This window comes from Mirounga angustirostris, unplaced genomic scaffold, assembly GCF_029215605.1.
Source record: "Mirounga angustirostris isolate CCGP_5_RB_7025 unplaced genomic scaffold, mMirAng1.0.hap1 SCAF_10, whole genome shotgun sequence".
NCBI classification, from domain to species: domain Eukaryota; kingdom Metazoa; phylum Chordata; class Mammalia; order Carnivora; family Phocidae; genus Mirounga; species Mirounga angustirostris.
In genome coordinates this window covers 137,435,169-137,460,827 of record NW_026991718.1, presented here as the reverse complement: position 1 = coordinate 137,460,827, position 25,659 = coordinate 137,435,169, and the positions used below count along the sequence as shown (strand labels likewise).

Sequence of the window (25,659 nt, the reverse complement as noted above, 5' to 3'; positions counted from 1 at the left end):
GAGGCGCTGGGGCGTGAGTTCGAGGTAAGGATTCGAAGTTCCTGGCTTCCGGCAGCGGCGGCGGCCACCAGGGAGGGGCCGTACCGCACGGAGCTGACCACAGCCGGCAACGGGGCTCCCCAGACCTGCGGCTTCCCTGAAGGCTCTCTGGGTTTAGCCTAAGGCCCTGCCTCGGCCTCCTCGTCTACCCGTGGTGCTGCCGCGGCTGAGCCCCCGGGGGCAGCCTGCTCCAGCCCTGCCCAGCCTCCCGCCTCCTCCACCCCATTCTCGCCCTCTCTGGCCTCAGGGCAGCCCGGCGCGGCAGGGTGCCGGGCGGGGGCTGGCTTCTTGGTCCCACCGTCTCCACCAGTGCCACCCACCGAGGCACCGTCCCAGGGGCCCTGGTCCACCTTCCTTCTCTTCCTCACCTCTTCGGCCACCTTGGCCCCTGGGGGCTGGGGGCAGGGCTGCTCGGCCTCCCCCGGGGCCCGGATGCCCAATTCCTGGGACCCCCGGCCGAGGCTGCCGTGGCTGAGGGCGCAGCCCTCCAGGTTCAGAGCAATCTTCTCCACGTCCGAGGCGCTCTGGGCGCCCGGCTCCCCTGGGGCCTGCTCCCGCCGGTTGGCCTCCAGCTTCCTCTTCTTGCTCTCCTTGGGGCTCGGGGGCTCCGGGCCCTCCTCTCCGCGGCCCCCCGCCTCCCCCTCCCGGTCCCCCGCCAGGGCGCCCTGCGGCGGCGGGGGGCCCGCAGCCCCGCCGTCCGCGCCGTCCGCGCCGTCCGCCCGCCCCGGCCCGCAGCTCTGTCCCGAGGCGCCGGCCCGGCGGAGGGGGTCCCCGGGGCTCCCGGCGCCGGCGGGCAGGGGCGGGCGCCGGCGGCGCAGCTTGTCGTGCGGCCCCCAGACGAACTGGCGCCGCGGCCGGAAGTGCTCCCAGGCGAAGCGCAGCAGCTGGCGGCGCTGGCGCGGGCAGCGCACGGTGAACACGAAGTAGTCCAGCGCGCTCTGCCGCACGGCCGGCAGCTCCCGGCGCACCAGCGTCTCCTCCAGGAAGAAGCGCGCCAGCGGCGCCTGGTAGCGCTCCAGGCCCAGCTCGCCCAGGGACTTGAGGATGCGCGTGAGGCGGAGGTTGTTGTGGCTGTGCCTGGAGGGGCGGGGGCGGGGAGCGGAGGGCGGTGGCCGGGACGCCCCTCCTCCCTCCGCCCCCTCCGCCCCCTCCTCCCTCCCCTCCTCCCCCCTCCTCCCTCCGCCCCCTCCTCCCTCCCCTCCTCCCTCCGCCTCCCTCCGCCCCCTCCTCCCTCCGCCCCCTCCTCCCTCCAACCTCCCTCCGCCTCCCTCCGCCCCCCTCCAACCTCCCTCCGCCTCCTCCGCCCCCCTCCGCCTCCTCCCCCTCCTCCGCCTCCACCTCCCTCCCCCTCCTCCGCCTCCACCTCCCTCCTCCGCCCCCTCCTCCCTCCGCCTCCCTCCCCCTCCCTCCGCCTCCACCTCCCTCCCCCTCCCTCCGCCTCCACCTCCCTCCCCCTCCTCCGCCTCCCTCCGCCTCCTCCTCCCGGCTGGCCGCCCCGCGTCTCCGCCCCACCCCCTCACCCGGGCCCCAGAGAAAATGGCCTGTGGGCCCGGAGGGTGCGGGTGGGGGCTTCTAAAAGACCCGTGGAACCCCCACCCCCAGCCCCTGCACCGCTGGGGGAGAGCCGGAGGGGGCCCCTCGAGAGCATGGGGCCTCGCCCAGGGGCCTGTTACCCACGTGCGGGGGTGAGCGTGTCATCAGCAGATTCACCCCATGCACTAACTCCCCACCCAGTGCTTCTCAGCAGGGGTGAGGCCCTGGGCCTGCAAGGCCGTTGGAGCTGTGGGCAACCTGACCCACACCCATGTGCGCGGTGGGGCATCGCTAATGAAACTGACTGGGGTGCATTTCCCTAGGTTCTCACACCCCGAGCAGCTGGGACCACCTCCACCCTGCAAACGAGGAGGGTGCTTAGAACCTGAGTCACTTGCCCAAATGCCCCTGGAATCCTTCTCCGAAGTGCTCCCCCACACCTGTCTGGAACCTGGCACAGCCCCATCCCCCTCAGCTGGGGTGGGGCGAGGGTCCTTACCAGTTGAGGTTCTGGAAGCGCTTCTGGTAGTTGTGTGCTCGGCACACCTGCCCAGTGTCTCGGTCCTCCAGCTGGATCCCGTAGAACCCCAGCATGAGCTCGTAGGCCTGGACAAACCGTTCCCTGACTTCCTCGGAGCTTTTAAATGCCTGGAACACACCCCACGAGGCCAGTGGGGGCTCACCCATCACGGGTGCATCGGCCTAGCTGACACCTCCCTCAGGCCCCGGTTCATCTAGAGGCCTGGACTTAGACTTTTGGGGTGAAGTCATAGAATGCAAGAACCCAGAGAATTCATAATGTAACTCTTCTTCTAGCTGCTACGAGGTCTCACTGGGGACTGAGGCATCTGCTTTAGCCCCCAGAGGAATTCTGCCAGCCCCCGGAGACAGCTTGGGGGGGGGGGCTCCCAGGGCTGAGCATATGGCAGGAAACACACAGTTTCCTCGGCTCCCCAGACCCTCCCATCCCTCCAAGTGTCCTGTTCTAGCCCAAACCAGGTGTGACGAAACCCCCATCACCATGACTCTGCTCACAGCCCTGGCCCTGGGCTCCCCGACTTGACGCAAACTGCTGAAGAAAATCAGATTTCTCTAAAAGCCTGTGGGGAGCACCAGGGGGCAGAGGCAATGACCCGTCTGGATGGAAGAGGCTTCCCAGCCTGTATAGCTCACCTCAATCTCCTGGAGCGTGAGGGGCTTGGCGTGCCAGTTCACTCCAGGTTCGCGCAGCGGGAAGAGCCTGTGAGAAAGGACAGGGCACGGGTCCCATCAGCGGCAAACGTGGGCTCCCCACCACGGGGCACGTGCTCACCAGCCTCTTGGGGTTCAAAGCTCAACTCTAGGAGAGCCTGGCCGGATGAACCTGTGTTCTGGGCTCTCACGAGTCAAAGCCAGGGGCTGAGGGCAGGGAAGTCGCAGTGAGGCTGTTCTGGACCAGGGCACAGGGGAGGGGCACACGTGGCCACGGGAGGCTCAGCGTGCACGCTCAGCAGGGCATTCCAGGCTCTCCTCTTTTTTCGTTTTTTTTTTTTTTTAAAGATTTATTTATTTTTAGAGAGAGAGGAGAGTGGGAGCATGCAGGGGAAGGGGCAGAAGGAGAGAGAGGGAATGCTCAAGCAGACTCCCTGCTGAGCACAGAGCCCAAAGTGGGGCTTGATCTCATGACCCTGAGATCATGACCTGAGCCAAAACCAGAAGTGGGACGCTCAACTGACTGAGCCACCCAGGCGCCCCCTCCTTTTTATTCTTATGTTCTTTTTGTCTTGTTATTAATGCTGCAGAGCTGTTCTCCATGATGCTCTGTGCCCAGGAGAGGCCTCCAAGATGCCATCTTCAAATGCACTCCGTTATTTGGGGGGCAGTGGCAAGGGTCCCCAAGGCAGCCCTGCTGGCAAGGATCACCTCAGGCCACTGTTAGAACCCTGCCACCCTGAGCGCCCCAGGGGCTCTGCAGGGCCACACGGCCTCTTGGCACTGGGGACCCACCCGGGGAAGCCAGCCTGCTCTTCCTGTCCTCCACGTCTGCATTCAGCTCCCAACCTCAGAGGCTCTGTACCGCTGCCGGACCCACAGACTGCAGGACTGCCGAGGTGCCTGAACGGCCCCCCCTGGCGGGGGAGAGAACGGGCCAGAGCGCAAAGCCAGCATCTGGAAAGGGGGAGCGCACCTGCTCTGTAAGCCCCGCCCCTCTGGCCCCACCCACTCACCACTGGATGTAGGAGTGATTCTCTTCCAGGAGGTCATAGTCCTCCCTCCAGTTCTGAAGAATGTCTTCAATGAAACAGCCTGGGGGCCCCACGGGGACAAGTCAGTGAGGAGCTGCTGGAAGCCGGCCCCCTCCCCCCCCTCCTTTCTTGAGGACCTTGGGGACTTGGAAGCTTGTATAGGTCTCATGTGACCATAACCCCCAAGCAAAGCCCTTGATTTCTTTGCAGTCTGGACACGGGACCTCCATTGCGGACTGAGGGCAGACCCGGGTGAGAAGACCACACTGGGCTTGCTGGGCGGGAGGGCCCAGGAGGCCCCTTGGGAGAAGGACATGGGGGTTCTTCGCAGAAAGGTGGCCTCACTCTCCCCTCCAAACCACAGCCTGTTGGCTGGAACCTGACCTCAAACAGAGCCTCCAGCAGAACCCCACCCATAGCCTGGCCTCCGGTAGGGCAGCTGCTGTTTCTGCAAAGGGCCAGACAGTGAGACGGTGTGTGTGCAGTGGGTCCTGCACCAACGGGTGGGTCCCGCAGAATCTCCCTTACGGGCACTGATGCTTGAATTTCATATAATTTTCACAGCACAGACTATCATTCCACCCTAAGTTTTTTCCAACCATTTGAAAACGTAACCATGATTCTTGTTAGCTTAAGTATGCGGCTTTCCCACTAAGGCGGCAGAGCTGAGGCGTGTACGAAGCCCCCATATTCACTGCCTGGTCCTTCACAGAAAACAAGCTGCGCGTTGGGGCCCGGGCGTCCCCTCAGCGGCCTCCAGGGGGCGCCGTGGGGGCTAGCCGAAGACCTCGGCGCCACGGCCGGGTCCCCGCGAATAGGAGCAGCCAGGTGGAGGGGAGACCGCCGGCATGGGACCCACCCCCGCCCCGGGACAGAACCACAGGCAGCCCAGCAAGCGCGCACCATTGGGCAGGAAGCGGATCTCGTTTCTGTAGAAACTCAGGTTTGGCATGTCACCATTGCCAGCTTGTTCTATCAAATCCTGAAGAGCCAGAGAAAGGTACCCGTCAGAACATCTCCAGAAACAGGCTGCCTCCAAGGGCCCCTCACACTAGAACGTTCCTGGGGGAGGCGGCGTCTGCTCTGGGGCCCACAAACCTCTGACATGCTGAGGGCTGGCGAGGACCCCACGTACCCGGCCTGGGCCCCTCACCCCGCGGTGAGGACAGCAGCCCCTCCGACCACCACCTTCCCCTCCTCACCAGCGTGGGCCAGGTCCCCGTCATCTGTCCCCCCCGAGGCAGCCCAGGGGTTGCCTGAAACTCAGGGTGCAGAGGGCAGGGATGAGGGCGACAGGAGTGCCCCCAGCACGGGCCCCAGCGTGCGGGTCCTCATGTGGCTGTGCCTACTAGCTGGGGCCGGTCCCGTGTTTTAAAGGCCAGGGCACTGAGGCTCACCCCGCCGTGCCTGTCACCCTGTGAGGAGGGCAAGCAGCAGCCGTCCCAGGCGGGACATGGGACCTGGTCTGAGGAGAGGGGCTGACGGCCTTCTCCGGGCGGAGGGTGGAAGGACTCTGAGCCGGGCGGGCTGCCGAGGTGGGAGGGCGCCACGGGCAGCTGCCACCTACCGGGTAGTGGTGCCGGTATCTGCGGGTGTCCCGCACGGCTCGCCAGTTTCGGGACCCCAGCAGCCTGGCCTGGGAAGAGAGGAGAGGGGGTGAGACCCCCAGGGGAGACCCAGCAGTAAGCAGGACCCACCCCTAGTGAGCCCCCATCACAGTAAGGGCAGCAAGGGCCTGGGTCAGCTATCAGCAAAACCAGAGGGGACAGGGGGATGGGAGCGAGGCCTGCCCCCTGCTTGGCCCCTGCTGCCCGCCCCAGCTCTCAGGACGCCCAGGCTGACCAGCACACTCTTGGGGTGAAGCACCCTCCCCTCCAGCTCTAACTTCACTTCCTACTCCGGTATTCGCTGGTTACCTTCACTTGGATGCCAGCTGTAGGATTCCCCACCCCCCCAGGGACCCATCCCCCCCCGGGGACCCACCCCACTGCTCCCTCTTTGCACTGTGCTCTAAGCCTGTCACCAGGCTTGTGTCCCCAAAGGCAGCGGCCTCACAGCCTACAGCCCCGGGAGGAGCCCCAAACACCTGTCTGACAAAGATGAATGACCCAGGGAGCCAGTCCTGTCTCTACCCAACCCCAACGTTCCTGGACCAGACCGTGTGTCTCCTGGCCTCCTGTCCTATGGGGGAGCCTTCTCAGCAAGATGCAGAAGCTCCTCGCTGCCCCCTCAACACCTGCAGTTCCTATCTCTGCAGGCCAAGCACCCCGGGGTCCTGGGAAGGATGGAAGGTAACTGGCAACCAGAATGCTAGGTAAACGCAGCCTGACCCATCCTGTTATAGGGTGGGAGGCATGAGCGAGGCTGAACCTGGCTTGAGGTCCCACAGAAGCTGGGGAGGCAGATAACGCTGCTGGGCATGACAAGAGGGGACAGCTCAAGCCAGGGAAATGTCTGGGTCCTAGGATCCTGGAAAGAGCAAAAGAGCACTGGAAGGGGAGTCAGGAGGCCAGGCCTACCACTGTGTCCCTTGGCTCTGACCCCATCCCCACTCCCCAAGAGGCTCCAAATAGTTCTGAGCTCTGGCGAGGATTGGGGTGGTGCCTCTCTGCCCGATTTATAGGCCCGGGCAAGCTGGTGAAGTTCTTGCCTACCAGCCAAGGGCGAGCAGAGAAACCAAAACTCAGCAGAAGCTGGCCCCACCCACCACTAGTTTCCTTTTCTCCTCTTCCCTGGGGCCAGCCAGGCTCCTCCCCAGGTCAGTGCAGGAGGCCAGCCCCGCAGGTGCACAGACAACATAACCCGGGGCAAAGCACCAAACCGCCGGGCTGGGGCTCAGTGTGGGGCAGCTGGGGAGTGCGGGGGGTGGGGTTGGGGGGGTAGGATTAGGACTTGTGGAGGGACAGAAGCTGCAGACGGCAGAGGACTGTGGGCATCTCACGGGGCGGCCGAGGTGCCAGAGCACTGCTTTAGGAGTGGCGCCCGTGAAGCTATGGCAAGGACAGTGTCCCCTTACTCCATCCAAGTGGGCATCTGCCACAGGAAAAGAGCCAGATTCCTGCCCTCTGACTCCAGCCCCGTGACCCTGACCACGGCCCAGCCTGCTTCCTCAAGAACCGCAGGCCTGCCCAAAACACCACAGATGTGCTCAGGCTTCTGGCTTTCCTGGCAGGTCCAGGAGCCCCTCGGGGTCCCTCTCACTGACCACTCCCCAACACAGAGATTAACCCCCAAAACCAGAACTCTCATGTGTCAGGGGGAGAATCCAACCTGGAGACCCTGCAGGCTGGAACTCAGACACGATGCGAATCCACCACCCTCCACAAGCGACAGCTATCACGCCATGCCCCCCGTGACGCCTGAGACCACAGCTGGAACCGCCGTCCTTGCACGGGGCAGGATGTGCTGCCCGGTGAACTGTAGCCCGGGTAAGGAAGAGTAGCACTAGTAACAAAAGTAACCGGTGGTAACCGGAGAAAATCAGTGGCAACAAAAGTAACTGATAGTAAGAAGGAGTCACCAGTGGCAACAAAAGTAACCATGGTAATGACAAGTAACCAGTGGTGACAAAAGTAACTGCTGGTCACAAGTAATCAGCAGTAACGAAAGTGACAGCTCGTAATGACGAATAACCAGCACCGTAACTGCAAGGTGCTGGTGGTAACCACCGGTAACCCAGCGCGCTCCAGGTGCAGGCCTGGCTCAGGCAAGTCACCAAATGTAGCCTCCAAGGCCACCTCCAAGAAGGCAGGAGGACCCAGTGGGTGGGTGCTGCACCCCGAGAGCAAAGGTGGGGGTGGGGCGGGCTGGTGGGGAGCAGGTGGGGCAGAAGCAGAGAGCACCAAGAGACAGAGGGCCCGCAGAAGCAGTGGAGGGCCCGGCACAGAGGCCTGGGATCTATTCAGAGGACCAAGCCAAGGGCCTGGAGGTGGGAGGTGACAGAGAGGGGCGTCAAGAATGTGTCCAGGGCATCCCCTTGAGGAAGTGTCAGCACACAATTCGGTTCTGGGGACACGGATCCGAGGGTGGCCCTGGATCTCCCTGCAAGGTCCCCTGGCTGGGCCAGAGCTGGGAGGCGCAGGTCCGGCCCGATCTCAGGGTGTCCGGGGGTCTTAAGGGGGGCACGAGGAGGCTGTGGGCGGGGGAGAGGGCAACACCTGGAGAAAGGGCCAAGCCCCAGGCCCGGTCTCCGCGGGGGACGGCCTCCCCGGAGCAGGGCCTCACCCCCACCTCGCGGCGGCCGGGCAGGCCTGCCCGGGGGCGCTGGGACCCCAGCGCGCGTCGGGGCTGCACCTGGAGCGCTCCGGGCCGCGCCGCCCGCGCGTCCTCCTCGTCGTCGTCCTCGTCCTCCGCGTCCGCGTCCCCCGGGGCGCCGGCCTCGCCATCCCCGCCGCCCCCAGCGCTCGGGCCCTCGCCGTCCTCCTCCTCGTCCTCCTCCCAGGTCGAGTCGCAGTCCGGGTCGTCCATGCTCGGGCGGCGGCCGGACCCGCGCTCCGGCGGAAGCGAAAGTGAGCGAGGGAGGAAGCGCAGGGGCGGGCCGGGGCCGGGGGGGGCGGGCCGGGGCGGGGCCGCCGCCACCGCCTGCCCGGAGGATGTTCCCGCTCCGAGAACATCCCTTCCCCGCCAATGTCCCTCCGGAGGACGCCCGCCCGCTTCCCCGCTGAGATTCCTCCCAGGATGCCCCCTCCCCGCGGCGCTTTCTCCCGGGAGGATGCCCCACCCGGGATTTCCCCCCAGGATCCCCCCCCAATATCCCTTCCCCCTGGGAGAATGTCCCCCTTGAAGGATGTCTCCCTGAGGTTGTTCATAGAGAATGTCTTCCCCCAGGAGAATCCCTCCCAGAATATCCCCCGGCCCCTGCAGTATCCACCCCTGGACACCCCCTAGAGAATTTCCCCCAAAGTCCTCCTCTCTGAGAATGGCCCTCGCTGGAAGATGCCCTCCCCAGGATGCCCTCTGGAGTATACCCAGTCTAGAGGGTCCCCCTGCAGGGGATGTCCCTGGAGGATGCTCATCCCAGAGAATCACTCCCCAGAATGCCCCCCAGGACAATATTCCCCAAGAGGAAGCCTCCCCTGGAAGATTCTCTCCCAGGAGGATGCCTACTTCCTGGAAGGATCCCTCCTCCAGAGTATCCCTTTTCCCAGAGAGTGTCCTCCTAGAGGAAGTCTCCCCAGAGGAATGTCTCTCCTAGAGGAAGTTCCTGGAGGATGTCCCTCCATAAGGATGACCCCCAGGAGGATACTCCCTGAAAGTTTTCCTACCCAGAAGGTGCCCCCAGGATATTCCCTCCAGGTGTAGGCTGGGGCTGTGGTCTCATCAGAGGCTCCTTTGGAAGGCGGTTTGCTTCCATGATCCCCCAGACTAGAGGCAGAAATCATTCTTGGGGGAGTAGGATGGAGAGCCCTGTGTCCCTCCAGTCAGTTCACAACTGGGCGCTTTGCTTCTTGAAGGCCAGAGTCTCCTTCCAGTGTGCTGAGAGGCCTACAATGTACCGTCATGGTGGGCCTGCACTCTGTCCCCGTGACCACATTCTCTCAGTGGGAAGAAAGCACACGTGCTGCCTGCCTTCCAGGGAGGTGCACACAGGGCCAAACACCAGGACGCAGGAATGCCTGGGGGTCACCCTAAGGCCATTCAACACAGGTGACCCCAGTTAAGCACCCCCTCAGGGGCCTCTCGAAGGGCTCAGTTGGTTAAGCGTCTGCCTTTAGCTCAGGTCATGATCCCAGGGTCCTGGACCTGAGCCTCACATCAGGCTCCCTGCTCAGTGGGAAGCCTCCTTCTCCCTCTCACTCTGCCTCTCCCCCTGCTTGTGCTCTTGCTCTCTCTTTCTCTCTCTGACAAGTAAAGAAATAAAATCTTTAAAAAAAAATGAAAGAAAGAAGAGAGAGAGAGAGAGAGAAAGAAAGAAAGAAAGAAAGAAAGAAAGAAAGAAAGAAAGAAAGAAAGAAAGAAAGAAAGAAAGAAAGAAAGATGGGGCGCCTGGGTGGCTCAGTCGTTAAGTGTCTGCCTTCAGTTCAGGTCATGATCCCAGGGTCCTGGGATCGAGCCCCGCATCGGGCTCCCTGCTCCGCGGGAAGCCTGCTTCTCCCTCTCCCACTCCCCCTGCTGGTGTTCCCTCTGTCGCTGTGTCTCTCTCTGTCAAATAAATAAATAAAATCTTAAAAAAAAAGAAAGAAAGAAAGAAAGAAACCCAGATATCCATACCTTTGGGGCATCCCCATCATCCTTTTAGAAAGTGAGGTAGTGTGTTCACAGGTGTGAACCTGTGAACCCTCGAAGGGGCGGCTGCTGGTGGATGAACTCTACAACATGGGCACATTTCACACAGCTGAAAACTCACTTTCAGCTGCAAACTTCCCAGAGACCGCGGGTCCCTTACTTAATCCCTGCCTTGACATCTGCTGGTGGTCACAGGAGCTCCAGCAAAGTTAGTGACCCACCCCTTGAAATGAAAGTTGGGGGTGGCCACCCCAGGTAACATCTGTCTTCTGTAACTAACTACTACACCACTTCATTGTTTCAAAAAGCTTAGCTAAAACTGGAGTCTGGCTTTTAGATGGATCTGGCCATGAGGATGACTCCTGGGGTCAAGCCCCGCCAGCCCCCCAGGGACGCTGACCTGTCCCAGCCCTGCAAGCCAGCTAACAGGCCCCAGGCTGCCTGTGCAGCCAGGGATAGCTGAGAGAGCTCACCAGAAGTTTCCAATGTTGGCTGTGGGCACAGCTGCAGGCCTTTCTTGGTGCAGGTCCCGACTCCTTGCTGGCTTGTCGATCTTCATTAATTCTCTGGGTGCACTCTCACCTGGCTGGAACCTGTGAAAACACTACCTCACTTTCTTTTTTTCTGTTTTTTTTTTTAAGATTTTATTTATTTGACAGAGAGAGACACAGCGAGAGAGGGAACACAAGCAGGGGGAGTGGGAGAGGGAGAAGCAGGTTTCCCGCCGAGCAGGGAGCCTGATGTGGGGCTCGATCCCAGGACCCTGGGATCCTGACCTGAGCCGAAGGCAGACACTTAACGACTGAGCCACCCAGGCGCCCCACTACCTCACTTTCTAAAAGGATGATGGGGACACCCCAAAGGTATGGACATCTGGGTCTGTTTCTTTTCTTTCTTTCTTTCTTTCTTTCTTTCTTTCTTTCTTTCTTTCTTTCTTTCTTTCTTTCTTTCCTTTTTTTCTTTCTTTCTTTCTTTTCTTTCTTCTTTCTTTCTTTTTTTCTTATTTTTTTAAAAGATTTTATTTATTTACTTGTCAGAGAGAGAAAGAGAGAGCAAGCGCACAAGCAGGGGGAGAGGCAGAGTGAGAGGGAGAAAGAGGCTTCCCACTGAGCAGGGAGCCTGATGTGGGGCTCAGGTCCAGGACCCTGGGATCATGACCTGAGCTAAAGGCAGACGCTTAACCAACTGAGCCATCCAGTTGTCCCTTTCTTTTTAGATTTATTTATTTTAGAGAGAGAGAGAGAGAGTGCGGTGGGGGGCGGGGGGGGGTGGTGAGAGGCAGAGGGAGAGGGAGAGAGAGACCCAAGCGGACTCCACACTGAGCATAGGCCCTATTATCTCAGGACCCTGAGGTCACCATCTGAGCCAAAACCAAGAGTCCCAACGCTTAACCGACTGAGCCACCCAGGCGCCCCCATCTGGGCATTTCTGCAAATGGTCGGCCGCCAATGGCCAGGGCAGGTTTCGGGGGAGCAGGCAGCCCAGGCACATCTGGCGAGGCCAGCCCAACGCAGATTGCTGACACAGGCCTGGCCTTCTGGTTATCGGACTTACAGCTGGCCCTGGAGACCCTGGCTACGACTTCCAAGTAGATGACCCCAAGGGCCTCTGGTGGAGGGGTCCGTGTGTTGGGGGGGGCCGTGCAGGGTTTGGCTGCTCTGAGAGGGAGGCTGTGCCTCTCTTCTGCCCCGGCAGACAGACAAGCATGCTGTGCTGTGGCATCTTGCTTCGTGGTCCCAGCCCATGCTCAGAGCAGCACTGAGCCGCCCCCGACCGGGGCCAAGACTACAGACTTTCCCTAAACAGTTGCTCTTAAGACATTGCCCCACTTCTACTTTACAAGTAAGTCACACCCAATTGCATCTTTAGTTGCTTTGTGTACTGTTTGCACGGGGCTCATCTCAGGGCGTGTTAATCCGGGAGCCTAGATTCTGCTGCAGGAAGAAGCTGGAGCCCGTCTTGTGCTGAAGACAGTTTGCTCCCCTCCACAGCCTGGGGATGCCCGTGGTAGGCTCAGATCTCTGGACAGCTTGCTGCCCAGGCTGGGCCAAGGGGTGGGCAAGGGGCCTGAGAGGAACGCCTGTCCCCAGCGCTGCCCAGGACGCCATGCCCTCCTCTGTGCGCTAGCAGAAGGTGTTGTGCTCGAGGGCGGCCTTGCTCCCGCTGAGGGGTCTTGCAGGAGTTCAGCAGATTCGGGCTCAGGGCTCAGGTTAGACCTGCCTTAACATTTTCCTCATGCAAAACCAGTTGCAGCCATGTTATTCGGCCAAAGCCCCAGCCCCACCCAACCAGCCCCGAGGGAGCCCGGCTGCACCCCACTGCTGCTCAGTATGTATGTACTTGGGAGCCCACTCTCCTCCTGCATCAACCTTGGGGGAACCTGGGCTGGGCCAGAGCAGGGTGCGCTGAGACCACACCCACCTGCCCCCCCCGCCCCCCGCCCCCCACCCCCTTGCAGGGAGGGTGCTAGGTCCCAGGCTTCCCGCACACAGAGCCTCTGTGGAGGTTCCTGGGCTAAGGGCAGTGGTGCTTGGAACGACTGACTGTGGTTTCCCTTTGTTCTGCAGCCCCCTCATCCCAGCTCCCAGCTTCTTTCAGACATCTCCTACTTAGTATGTGAGGGGGGCACGTGAGACCCCTCGTCACAGACAGGACCCCGAGGCCGGGAGAGGTTCAGTGCCCCAGACGCCTATGAATTTGACCTGAACTGGCTGCAGGGCAGGAAAGCCTGGATGGTGAGAGCTGGGCAGGGCCTCGGACACCCATGCCGGCCAGGCCTGGGACGCTTGGGCTGGCCTCACCCCTGCTGAGGACTGTCGCCCCCACAGGCACAGCGGTATGGGGACTGGGCCCCAAAAAGATGCCTGAGGCCGGGGGGGGGGCAGTGAAGCACCTGCTCTTCTGCCCTGAGGGGCTCGCCCGGCACGCCCCTCCTCCCACCTCTTTTTTTTTTTTTTTTAAAGATTTTATTTATTTATTTGACAGAGAGAGACACAGCGAGAGAGGGAACGCAAGCAGGGGGAGTGGGAGAGGGAGAAGCAGGCTCCCAGCAGAGCAGAGAGCCCGATGCGGGGCTCGATCCCAGGACCCTGGGATCATGACGCTTAACGACTGAGCCACCCAGGCACCCCTCCTCCCACCTCTCTTAGGCGTGCAGATGTTAACTCACCAAACGTGGCACTAGGCTTTTCCCGCATGTTCTGAGGGCCTTGAAGATACGGTTTCAGATGGGGGTTTACCCCCCATCTTTGTTGGCACCATTTGCGACTGTAGAACTGTTTGCCCCATTTCCCTGCAGCTCCCTCAAGGGACCGGGCTTCTCGTGGGCATCACAATCTCAGCCGCAGGACCTGGTCCAGAGCAGGCATCGTGGGAGGGCTGCAGGGCACTGAGCTCGCTGTAACGCAGACATCTGCTCCCCCTTCCCCCTCGGACACATGCGGGGCCCGCTCCCTGCTCTGTGGCGAGCAGTGACCGTCCCACCTGGGCATTTGGGGGTGAGCGTGGCGTCTGCTCTGCTCGGACAGTAGCGGGTCCCATGGCGCTGCCTCTCAGAACTCGGAAGAAACGCCCCTGGCAGGACCGTGTGGGGAAGCGGCAGCCTTGGACTCCATCCTGGGCGCTGACCAGGTTCCTGCTCAGGTAAAGCCCGTACTGGAGGCCTGGCCCCCAAGCTCCCCAGCAGTGGTCGACCTGCACCAAGCTTCTGCTCCCGGTTCCGGCACAGGGCAGCCTTGTAAACAGGAAGCCGTGGTGCTCAGGTTCGGCAGCCCGGACACAAGATGCTCTTTCTGTGCTGGGGGGCTGGGCCCTGCTGGGGAGAAGGGGCGCCAGCAACGTGTTCAAGGCCCCGCAAGTGACGGCGGGCTTGGTGCAGGCCAGGCTCCGACCGGCCGGGCCACTCGCTGTGCACGAGGTTCCTGCTCTCGCCTGGCGGGCGGCACCATGGGCCGGCCTCCTGCTCCCAGATGGTGGCAGAGGCTCAGCTGGGTGGATGGGAATTCAGCTTCCAGGTGACTTGTCCAGATGAAGAGCCTGGGACGCGGTGGCTGACCAGGAGGGAGGGCTGGACCCTCCTCTGTGGAGAACAGACTCAGTCCGGAGTCTGAGGATGAGCCCCCGGGCGTCCCAGCTCCACCAGCCCCAGCTCTGCCTTGTTTACCGTATTTGAAGGACTCGTCACACTCAACAAAGTTTCCACTCTGGTCCTGTTTCTAGTTGGTAAATACATCGTATCGAGTGAATACTAAGAAGTCGGGAGAGTGTAGGCTGCATTATAAGCCTCGGAAAATAAACACTTCCTACTGTTAGAAAAGGGAACTTATTTTGGTATCAAAATCACAAGACTCGGGCTGCTACTTTTGTGCTTTAATGGTCGGCGCTCAAAGGAAAACATCTCAGTCGCCCCGGCCGCGCACCTCCCTCCACGCACTCATTTGGTCTGTTTACAAGTTACGGGGAGATAGAAAAATAGCCCTACAAACTCTGTTTCCGGCATATAAAAACCGAGCGGAAAGCGTCTCAGTAGTCACTACCTAACACAAAGCATCTCAGGAAAAATACAACACAAGTTTAACTTCTGCAATATTTTTTTCATATAAAACACTAGTAAAATAGGCTTCTTAAAAATTAAATAGTGAAATACCACCAAATTATATACATCGTTACAGTACAAGTGAATGAGGCAAAATATCCAGTTCTCGGTTTCTCGGGTGGGCGCCGGGAGGCAGGTGGCCTGAGTCTCCTTCTCCCGAGGGGGCAGCCGGTTTAGGAAGAGCGGCTGACAGACGGACACACGGACAGATGGGAAGAGCCGAGTCGCCCAGCAAGACCAGCGTTCCTCAGGGACACAGCAGGCACCCTGCCTGCCACTCCAGCTGTCCTGCCCGAGCCCCGCGCTCTGCTCTGTGGAGCACCGACTGTGGCCCGGCCGGCGGCCAGCATGGCTAGAGCTCACCCGGGGGCGTGGGGTGGTGGTGGTGGGGGGGCCCGGACGCCTGACTCCCAGCTCTCTGCACCCGAGCAGGCCCCCGGAGCCCCAGGTGGTCGCAGTGGGCCCGAGGGCAGGCGGCGGGCGTCCAGCCGGGTGACAATGGCGCCCCGGCCCCCTGCCGTGGCTGAGCCACGACTACGTTCGGCGCCGCTTGGCAGCGCTGGGGCTGGAGGGGTTGCTGTTTGCCGTCAGGACTTTGTCGGTGACCCGGCTGCGCTTCCGCTTGTCCGCCCCTTCCTTCGACCCCAAGTCCGAAGGGTTCTTGTCTTTGCTGGACTTTTCTGTTGCTTTCCCCAAGCTTCCTGAAGATGAAAAAACTGGGAGACAAAATCATTTGGCTGAAAACAGAATATCCAGAATTTTATTTCGTCTTCCCGCTAATTTATGCACCTACACACAGGCCACTCTGAGCTGGGGTTGCCGTGGGGCCTGCAGAGAGCTGGGTCCTGCTGAGGATGCGCCCCCCTGTGGCCTTGGGCCGCAGGACCCTGCCCGTCCACCCACTGTTCCTGCCTCGCGGAGCTGGCCTGTGCCCACAATGCGCGCTTTCTGCCCACCTGACTGGTGCTGGACCCGAGGCCACCCTGGGGCTTGTTCGTGGTGTGGGCCGCCCACGCCGCCACGTGAGGCTCCCGCCCAAGCGAGGGGAGGAGTGGACAGGGCAGCTGTGGCCGCAAGCCAACTGGACACCCAGGCTGGGGATGCGGGGCTGCACGCAGGGCCCAGGGGAGGGTCAGGGGTGCCCCCCACTCACCATCGTCTGCCCCGTTGTGGGGGTCCACATCTTCCTTCATTTCCTCCTTCATTTCCTCTTCAATGACCACTTTTCCTGTGGGGCGACAGCTGACGTTTACCAAAACGGTGGGAGACGTGGCCCTGCCCAATGCTGCGGATGGCTCAGGCCGGGGATGGCTGTGTGTGTGGTTCTCAGCTGCCGCCAGGCCGCTTTTAAAGAGAGCCGATTGTTCTTGAACAAGTTCCCTCCAGTCCCCGAGGCTCCCCCAGACCCCCCAGTCCACCTGGGCCAAGACTCTCCACGCCAGCGACCCTCACCTCCTCCCTGAGGCTCATGACCTTCACCCTGACACCACCGCCCCTGGCCCACGTCCTGCCTTGTAACTCCCCAACTGGACCCAACCCGCTGGAGCCTTACCTTCTCGGACCTCGTGGATGATTTCTTCCGGAAGGACAAAGTTCCTCTCTGGGTTTGGGAATGGAAGAATCTCAGATTCGTGCTGATGGCAAAAACGGCGATTTTTGTTATAGAAAGAAAAAAAAAACGTGATTTTAGCAAGTCACCAAAAACGTGTAAGAGCCAATTTAGCAACACCTGACAAACGCGCACATGGTCTCAGAGAGCTGCGCACGTGGGCGCGAGCGGCCGAAAAACGTTCTTTCTGCTCTCGGTCTATGAGGAGCTGGGCTTTCCTAACAGACCCACAGGAGGCAAAGCTACAGGGCCAGCCCCCAGCTGGGGTCACCTCCTGGCACGGCCCCAGGGGCAAGGGCGGGAGGCAGTGGTCAGGCTACCTCACAGCTGCCCCGGCCTGGCTCCCTCCCCACCAGCGTGTGTTCAGAGTGCAGTGACCGCCCGAGGAAAGGCCGTGGCACCGTCGGTCCCGTCTTCGTGGGCAGGAGCCCACAGGCACAGACAGTGCCGGAGAGGCAAGCCTCCGCCTGGGAAACCAGGTAAAGCCAAGTGGTGTGAGGGGCACCGAGCGCTTACTGGAGTTCCACTTGTCTCACGGGCCAAAAGGGACAGAGACCCTGGAGACACAGGGCCCCCCGAGAAAGGGAAAGGGCTGCTGGCAGAAAGGGTCTGGACTGTGACTGAGCAGACACGGCTCCTCTCTGCAGTCTGGGGGCTGTGTTACGAGCTGCTAGCCGACAAACGAGCTCATCAACATCTCCTGGAGCTTCAGAAACCCCGCAGCTCCTGGGCCTGCGGGTCCCCCAGCAGTGGGGTCCACGGTCTCGTGCTGCCAGGGTCCCGCCTGACCCCAGCAGCAGCCCCAGAGAAGCACGGGGGTCTAAGGAGGTGACAGCCTTGACGTCTTGCCTAGTTCTGAACAAGGGATAGGTGGAAAGAAGCTGGGGAGGAGAAGGGAGAAGAGCTGCCTGTCCCGGACGAAAATCCCCAAGTGGGGCCCCGCAGCTCGCCAGGGTCATGTGGGCCTGGTGCTAGGTGTCAGTGTCTGTCTCCCAGGTTGCACCAGGGGCTCCCCCAGGACAGGGACCCTGCTACCCTCACGTCTGTGTCTGGCTTCTGGCCCCCACTGGTCTAGAGTCAGGGCCCGGGGAGTCTGGGGACCAGGTGACACCATGATGAGACAAGTGTGGGGGTGAGGCCCCCGTGGGGAGCAGCTCCTTCAGCGTGGCAGCTGGTCTTTGCTGCGCTGCTCCCAGGACGCTTCCTGCGGGCCACGCAGTCAGTCCCCAGAGCAAAGCTTTCACCTTTATCCCCTCTCTAGGGTATGACAAGGAGATGCAAGTGACCTGCCCAGAGCCAACAGGAAGCAAGGGCAGCACTGGGTCTGGATAAAGAAGGCCTCGGCTGGGAGGGCTGGTGTGGCCCTGAGTCAGCCAGGAAGGCAGAGCCTTCCTCAGCCCGGCACAAGCCCCTGCCCCTCTGCACACCTCTAACCCCCACCCCCACCCACTCTGGGGCCCTGGCCCCTCAGCTCCTTGACCCACCAGCTCCTGCTGCCACAGGGCCCTGACACCTGCTGTTCCGAGGAACATCCCTGTTCCTTTGGGCCTTTGTGGTCACCTAGTGAAGTCGCCTGCCTTCGGATGAAACTAGATGGGGGTCCTGTGAGGACGGGGACCCTGCATGCCTGGTTCTCAGAGAAGCCACCAGATTCACCTGACTCAGACTCGGATCCCGTCACCTTCCTGCCTAGAGCACTCTGGGGCCTTCCGCCTCCTCCCATGGGCCTCAGCTCCCCGGTCATCTCCCTGGAGAGACTGTCACTGACCACCCCGTGTGAAGGAGGTTCTGTGAGGGGAGCCAGCTACTGTCACCGAGTTTGGGTTTTTAGTGAAACTACTTGGAGCGCCCTTGTGAATTCCTGCTGCCCCCTGGGATGTGCACAGGACAGAGGGCCCCCTAAAGACGGGGCCTGGCAAATAGATGGAGGAGCTGTGTCTGGGGGAGGGTGGGATCTGGCTCACCAGTGCCTGCATGTCGTACATAGTGCTCAGATGGTCCCAGATGACCTTAGATGGGACCTGCCGACCAATGTTCTGGCTGAACTTGTCCCGGATACAGATCATGTGGAAGTGTCGGTTCACACCTGTGGGAGAAAAGAGCTTGTGAGGAGGGCTGGGCTAGCAAGTAAGAGGAGAGGAGAGAGGTGGTAGGCAGGATCAGCAGAGGAAGGGTAAAGATGGAGACAGGAGGGTGGGTGTAGGAGATGCAAAGAGAGGGTATAGGAGGGAGCAGGAGTGGAAGAGTATAGGCAGGTGTGGGGTTGGCGATGGGGTGGGAGGGGTGGGCTCAGGAGAGGACAGAGGAAGGATATTAGGGAGTGGAGGGATGCAGGAGGGTACAGAGAGTGGAGGGGAACAGCAGTAGTGCAGGACGGGGCAGGGTTGGCGGAGGTGGGGGGTGGGCTCAGGAGGGGACAGAAAAGGGTACAGCAGGGGTGCAGGAGGGGGTGAGTGGGCTCAGGAGGGGACAGAGGGAGAGTACAGGAGGGGTGCAGGAGGGGGGTGGGCGGGGAGGGGGTGGTGGGCTCGGGAGGGGACAGAGGGAGGGGACAGGAGGGGTGCGGGGGGAGGGGGTGGGCGGGCACAGGAGGGGACAGAGGGAGGGTGCGGGGTGCAGGAGGGGCCAGGGTCGGCGGGGAGGGGGTGGGCGGGCGCAGGGGTCGCCGGGCGCCGAGGGCGGAGGACGTGCAGGTGGGTGGGCGGGCGTGGGAGGCCCCGCCCCGCGCCCCCAGCCGTTGCCCGGTCCGCCCCGCCCCCACGCGGGTCCGCGGCCTCCGCGGCGCTCCGCTCACCGACGGGCTTGTGACCCAGCATGGCGTGGAAGAGGCACACCTCCACCTCGGGGCTCCACACCACCGTCTCCTCGGCTGGGCTGGTGGCCGCCTCACCCGGCCCCTTGTCGCCCGGCGCGCCGCCGCCGCCCACCTCGGCTTCCCCCATGGCCCGGCCGCGCAGCGACGAGCCCCCGGCGGGAGCGGGCGCGGCCACGGCCTCCGCGCAGGCGCACTTGCGGGGCGGGCGCGCGCTCGGCGGGTGTGTGCTCCGGCTCGTGCGCGGCGCCGGCGCAGGCGCAGCTGAGGGCGGGCCCCACGGCGCCCCCTGGCGGCCGGGCTCCGCGGCGCAGCGCGGTCGGCACGGCGGACTGCGGAAGCGCTCTGGCGGGGAGGTGGTGGCGCCGGCTGCCGGCTCCCGGTGCGGCCCGTCCGAGCTGTGCGCTCTGCGGGGCGGGACTGCAGCCGCACTTCGCCGACTGAGGCGCTTAGGAAGAAGAGCGGGCGCCTGACCACGCCTGCCGGCCTGGGCTCCCCGCGGCTTCCACTGCCCGGCCCGACCTCGCCGTGACCACGGGCCTCCGTGGAGGTTACACCCCCGACCCGGGCCACCGGGGGCGGGGCCAAGGCGGGGCCGCCGCCTGGAGGAAGTCCCACGAGGAATCGAGGCATTACCCAATCAGGGCCGCCGGCCCCGCCCCCCCGCGGCCCGCGCCCCGCCCCTCCTCAGGCCACGCCCACCGGGGGGTGGGGCCCCGGACCCGCGGCGGCGAGCGCTCTTCGCTTCCCGCCAGGTGTAGACTTTGGTCTGGGCAAGGCGCAGAGCGTCTTTAGGCCTTCGTTTCCTCCTCCGTGCAGTGGGATCCATAGCGGCGCGTTCCTCGGGGGTACTGCTGAAGGTCGGGCGCCCTGCCTGCCCGCGGGCCGCTCTGGTGCGGGCCTGGGCCTGACCCGGACACACGCCCGGGCTTCCCAGTGAACTGTTGGTGCCACACGGCTGCGCGCTGCCCCTTGGGAGGAGCGCTGCCCCTGGGACAGCCCGGGGGATAGAGTCCGATCTGCCAAGGGGGCTGCTGGCGATACGGGTCCCCTGGACGGCACCCGGGAGAAGTGGCCCTCCTGTCTGGGGGTCAGGAGAGAGCCCGGGGCTGGTGACCTTGGGCCTGAGAGCTGAGGGCTGGGACACAGGCAGAGGGGCGGCCGGAGAGGCGCGTGTGGTCCTGGGTGCCAGAGGTGGCTTGCAAGGGGGAGCCCAGCTGAGGGTCCAGGGGGACCAGAGCAGGCCCGGCCTGGCAGGCGGGGCAGGGAGCTGGGTGATGGCTGGGGGCTTCTGGAGATCAGTTCCTCGCTCAGTCCTTGACTGGGGGACTGTGGCGAGGTTTCTTACCCTGGCCCCCACACAAGAGGATCTCATTTGGTCCCTCACGGTCCTACCACTCAGCCAGTGTTCCACGGGGCCCAAACTGCCTGTCATGGCAAACCATTGGTGACAACGTGTTCAGCATCCGTCTTCCCTGCCAGCTTGTCAGTCAGACCCGGGGGGCCAGGGCTGGTCTGGCCCCCAGTAGGAGGATGCTGGCCATTTGTTCACAGACCCAGTAACCAACTGACCAACTCACTCTCTTGATCACTGAGGCCGAATGATCCCCCTGTCCCCCCACTGCCACCCGTGTAGTCCACATCTTCAAAAGATGCAGTAGGCCTCCCAAGTATCTTAATCCCAGCAATGGGGGGCTTGGACCCCAGATGGGAAACACTGAGGCCCTGGAAAGGGATCTCTCTCCCATGGCCAATGAACACACAAAGCATCTGGTTTATTCATCAGTCTTGTATGCGTTTGGCTACGATAAATTGTTCCCAAGACTAGCTCTGGGTTCTGCCCAAGTGGAGTTTCTTGCCTGGGATGCTGATGTCATCTCTGGAAGGTAGTGACCATTGCTTATCAAAGGGCACCTGTCCTCCACTCCCAAGGGGACACCTGGTTCTTGGTTGTGAGAGCTGGGTTCAGAGGAAGGAGAGTTTGGAGGGCTTTGGTCAGACATGCCCTTGTGTGTCTGCCTTCTCTTGGGCACACTGTCCTCGACTCTGACAGTCTCTGGGACAGAAATGGAATCCTACCAGCTTGGCTGGCACTGCCCTGTGGACCGTTCCTCTCTGGCGCACACAGTGGAGCTCACCCCCTAGACACCAAAGGAATACGCTGACATAGAAAGCATAGCTTTCAGAGTTGGGAGGCCAGCTGTGGCTCATGTCCACCTGCTCGACCATGGGCCGCCCTGGGCCTTGTGCTGACATCTGGACATGAAGGACAGCAGCGTTATCCCCGTTCCTGGGCTGAGGGGCCTCAGAGGTGTGAGGTGCCCAAGGGACCCAGTGACCGCCCGCTGGGTTGGCAGAAATCTCCCATTCCGTGCTAGCTGTGGCTTGCAGCCTACCTGTCACACCTCTAGGGGGCGTCTCCCACCCACTGTTTGGACTCAAACCAGCGCTCCCCTCTCAGAAACCTGCAGTCGGGAACCAAGTGAAGGCTTTTCCTATTCCCTTGGCACCTGGTCAGGGGGCCCGTCATGGCATTTTGAAAAAAAATCTAATTCTTCACATCGGGCATATGAGGAACTGTCCCCGCCATGTCGCCTGCAGGGCTCAGCCTGGCCCAGGGGAGGAGGGGAGCCCTGGGAGGCCAGGCTCAGCGGCTGGTCACTCCTGATCAGTCAGGGGGTGTGTCGCCTTCTTTGTGGGGTTGCTAGATTTAACATAGAAAAATAAAGGATGATGCTCAGTTAAATTTGAATTTCAGATAAGAAATGAATAATTTCACAGTATACATATGGCTCAAATATTGTGTGGATATACTTATATCCAATATTATTCTTTGTCTATTTGAAGTACAAATCTAACTGGGTGTTCTGTATTGTACCTGATGATCCTCCTCCTTTTGCCCGAATGGCGGTCTGGTCAGCAGCTTGATTTGTCTTGCGATAGAGAGACTGCCAGGCCCATGGCGTCCCAACTGCTTCTCACTGAAGTGAGCCTCGTGAATGAGGGACAGGGAGGCCCAGTCCCTGCTGGCGCTCCTTAGGGTTTGTAGGGGGAGTGAGCGACTTGGGCTGTGATGGCCAAGGGCAGCCCCCAGGCCCTGGCTTCCCAGGCACTGATCTTGTGGGCGCAGAGGACCCCCAGGTAAGAACACAAAACAGCCGATTTCATCACCTCCCTACCTTACCCTTGATGGGTAAGTCCTTTGTGCCTGGAGTGGGGTGCATGCGTGCACTTCCTGGCCCTGGGCTCTGGGACGGACCACACAGAGGAGGGCTGGGTTCTGGCAGTCCGGCTTCTCAGAGGGCAGCCCCTCAGCAGCAGCTCGCATCACACGGGGGACTTGTCAGGAATGCAGATTCTCCCATAGCTGCAGATGCATGCACACGTGCAGCCCTGCTGAGTCTGGGTCTGGGGGGCCAGTACTCTGCGGGAAGCAGCCCTCCAGGGTCTTCATGGGAGGACCACAGAGGGTGTTCCACCCAGCAGCCTCTCTCGCAGTTCTCAAGTGGCCTTGAGGCAGGATGGGGGCCAGGCTGAGCTGCTTTGGGTCACTGTTTCATTTTCCAGTTTCTTGGGGAAGCTGAGCCTCCTGTCTACTGCCTGTCTGGGGACACGTGGCCTCCCAAGCCCTTGGTCATCAGAGCCAGTCCCTGAGGACAGCTGTGAGCACAATGGCCTCACCTGGACTGTAGGGGCCAAGCCGTCGGGAAGTACCCTGCTTATTTTTTGGAGGTGGCTATTTTTCTCCCCTTTGTGAGTGGGGAAACTGAGGCACAGGAACCTTGGGCAAGTGGTCTGCTACACCAGCTGGGGAGCCAGGCTTTGACCGTGGAGGGCCAACCCTGTACTCTCTCACCTTCCCTGAGAGTGGGGGTCCCGGGGGACCGTACTCATATTTTGTCCCCCCCTGCGGGGACTGACCAATCTGCCCCTCCTTCTCTCTTCCCACGGCCTCGAGGGAGCCTATGGGCCAGTTTGTAGGGTCACCCTTGTCCAGGAGGGGTGTGGGCGCTGAGGGCATGGAGAACGTGGGCAGAGGTGCAGGGAAGGGAGCCCTGCCACAGGCGGGTGTTTGTTCTCAGCTTCCCCGCTAGACACGGCCCAGCCCCAGGGCACAAGGAGCAGACCGTTGATCTAGAGATGGTATTTTATGGATGTTGGCTTTGGAGACCTCCTGCCCCCAAGATGGTTCAGAGCCAACTCCAGCCCTGCTTCTGCCCCATGGAGCCCTGACCCTCTCTATCTTTTTAAGATGAAGGCTTTTGCCGGCCATCTGAGGGCAAGGGTCTTGCAGCATTTCTGATTGCTGCCCCCACCTCCTTGGGTCTCCGGGAGCCCCGGACAATTCCGACCTCCAGAACGCCACAGGACTGGGATGTGACCGCCGTAGATGCCCTGGACACTGTGCCTGGGCTGCTGGTCATTTCAGCTGCATGTCTGTTTCAAGGGGCCTGACGAGGGGCCGGGTTTATTGCTCAAAGATGGACTCTTCCCCATCCATTCAGCTTCCGAAGGCCAGCTCTGTGTCCCCGTGTCCGTACAACAGAAGGAAATGCTTTGTGGGGACAATGTGGAGAATGACCAATGTTCTCTTTGTACGCGGGAACAATTCTGTTTCAAAGGCAAGAAAAGTCGCCCTGGGAGAGAAGTCCCGATGCCCCCGCGCCAGGCTCTGCAGCCTCCTGGCTTCCGTGTAGCTTCCGTCCACTGTGAAGAGGGAGAGGAGGGTTTGAGTGCCGTCAGCTGGAGCCCGGGGCGGGACGGACCAGAGAGGGGACGTGTACCTAGCGGCACTGGGGCAGAAGGCCCACCTGCTGGGCCCAGAGCCCCCGCCAGCCTGCATCCTGGTCTAGTGCGAGGACGCGGTGCCATGGGCCCAGGGCCACAGCCGGCCAGGGGGCGGCGTGCCAGACGCCCAAGCCCACGAAGGGAGTGCGGGAGCCGGTGGGCTGGAGTCCGCTTCTGTGGAAAGGCTGGGGACAGAATTTCCTCCCCCCAGGACCCCAACAGCCTCACACCTCGTCGTAACATTAAATGCAGACGACCAGCATTGCGGGGTTACGCTCACCCTACAGGGCGAACGGGCGGCCTGAGCTTGTTGTGGAGTGGAGGGCACATGTCCTGTAGGGCAGTGGGGTGGGCACCGGGCAGAAAGGAAGGGCCACAGCGCCCTCCAGGGCAGGTGGGGATCACGGCCCCCCGCGCTGAGTTGTTTAGAGTTATGCAGGCGTCCACCAGAAGATGAGGAATAAGGCTGCAACCGAGGGAAGCTGGGGAGTGGGGGGTGGTTAGGAAGGAGCGTAAGTGCCCCAAGGACAGCACCTTTCAGAGCGCGTATACGGAGAGACCAGGAGGTAAGGTGCCGCCGATGGAACGTTCCTGCGGAGCGGCCGTGCATCGCACTCACAGACGTCCCGTCTCATGCTCTGCCGCTGGCCGGAGCCCCGAGGTCAGGGTGCCGCCTCTGCCCAGGCTGTGTCCTCCCCAGGCCCAGGGGTGGGGGCTCCACCCTCACGACCTCATCACCTCCCAGAGACCCCGTGTCCTAACACTGTCACCTTGGGCGTTAGGTTCTCAACATAGGAGCTTCGTGGGGACACAGGAACCCAGATGGATGAGGAGGAAGCCTGAGACACAGCCCCTGGGCCTGGGGGCGGGTGGCGGGGGGAACGGGGCCCTGCCTGCGCAAGTGGGTGAGTGGGGCGTGCAGCTCGGGACAGAGCCTGGTACCCAGCCGGGAGACCGTCACCATGCCTGCTCCCCTGTCTAACCTTTCCCCACCCACTCAGTGTTCACTTTTACTAAAAAAAATGAAAATACACAAAGAGAATCATGTCCAATGATCCAGAGAAAGTGTTCACAGAGAGAGGGATTGGAAAGAAAGAAGGCAAGACGTGAGCCTGGGAGCACATGGGGCTCTTCCTTAAGCCACGCAACTGCTCAACTTCAAGCTCTTTTAAAATAAAACTTTAAACAAATACATAAAGTTTGGAAAGGCAAACAGACACGTGAAGGAGACCTATCCCACTGGCAGCTTTTTACAAACAGCATTTGTCTAGCTTCATATGTGATTCATTCCCGAATCCTGGCTTTCTCGATGCTCCAGAGTAAGCATTTCTGGTCAAATGAGTCCCAAACCTACTTCTTACAATGAAATTACCTTCATTTCACTTGAAATCCCCAGCATTGGTAGATGGAGGTGGTGGTCAATGTATGTACACTCTTCCTTGAGCAACGGGGTGTCTCTGCCGGGACCACACGGATCCACAGAGGGGTATGGAGGCCCTTGAGGAGGACGTTGCTCTGGGTTCCTGGGGACTCGTGCAGAGAAGGGGTCCAGCACTGGTTGGAGGAACGCACTCACAGAGAGCCAGCTGCCCCCTTGGTTTTAGACAGGAGGGGAGGCACCCCCTTGCCCCATTGTGGGGGCAGCTGAGGGCCCCCTATGGCTTCAGGCGTAGCAGAAATGACCATGTGATCTTGTGCCATGGGTCCCCCCACTACTGTGGTCTGTCCCGGGATGGAGTGCTTGCCAAGAGCTGCCCCCAGATGGACGTGCGTCTTCCTCCAGGTGGGGCGTGATGGCTGAGATCTGGTCCACCTCTGGGCACTCAGCTCCCGC

General features: G+C 61.5%; 2 protein-coding genes across 8 annotated transcripts; both read right to left on the bottom strand.

Annotated features, from left to right (window-relative positions):
• Positions 1-6: 6 nt before the first annotated feature.
• On the bottom strand, positions 7-8,314 carry OGFR (opioid growth factor receptor). 7 transcript variants are annotated; one of them, XM_064573449.1, is made up of 8 exons: positions 8,091-8,230; positions 7,068-7,241; positions 5,365-5,433; positions 4,701-4,779; positions 3,780-3,858; positions 2,746-2,812; positions 2,072-2,220; positions 7-1,116 (listed from the first exon to the last, which is right to left on the bottom strand). In XM_064573449.1, the coding sequence occupies exons 4-8, from the start codon at positions 4,747-4,749 to the stop codon at positions 159-161; spliced, it is 1,302 nt and encodes a 433-aa protein (XP_064429519.1). In that variant the 5' UTR covers positions 4,750-4,779; positions 5,365-5,433; positions 7,068-7,241; positions 8,091-8,230; the 3' UTR covers positions 7-158. The 7 variants fall into 7 exon arrangements, with proteins under 7 accessions (XP_064429519.1, XP_064429517.1, XP_064429514.1 ...); XM_064573447.1 differs by lacking the exon at positions 7,068-7,241 and having other exon boundaries at positions 2,072-2,142; positions 8,022-8,314; XM_064573444.1 differs by lacking the exon at positions 7,068-7,241 and having other exon boundaries at positions 8,022-8,313.
• A 5,898-nt stretch (positions 8,315-14,212) lies between these two features.
• MRGBP (MRG domain binding protein) lies at positions 14,213-19,600 on the bottom strand. The gene is made up of 5 exons (XM_045883906.3): positions 19,020-19,600; positions 18,190-18,311; positions 16,169-16,250; positions 15,770-15,844; positions 14,213-15,332 (listed from the first exon to the last, which is right to left on the bottom strand). Exons 1-5 carry the CDS (start codon positions 19,165-19,167, stop codon positions 15,151-15,153), a joined length of 609 nt encoding a protein of 202 aa, XP_045739862.1. The 5' UTR covers positions 19,168-19,600; the 3' UTR covers positions 14,213-15,150.
• Between the last annotated feature and the right edge of the window lie 6,059 nt (positions 19,601-25,659).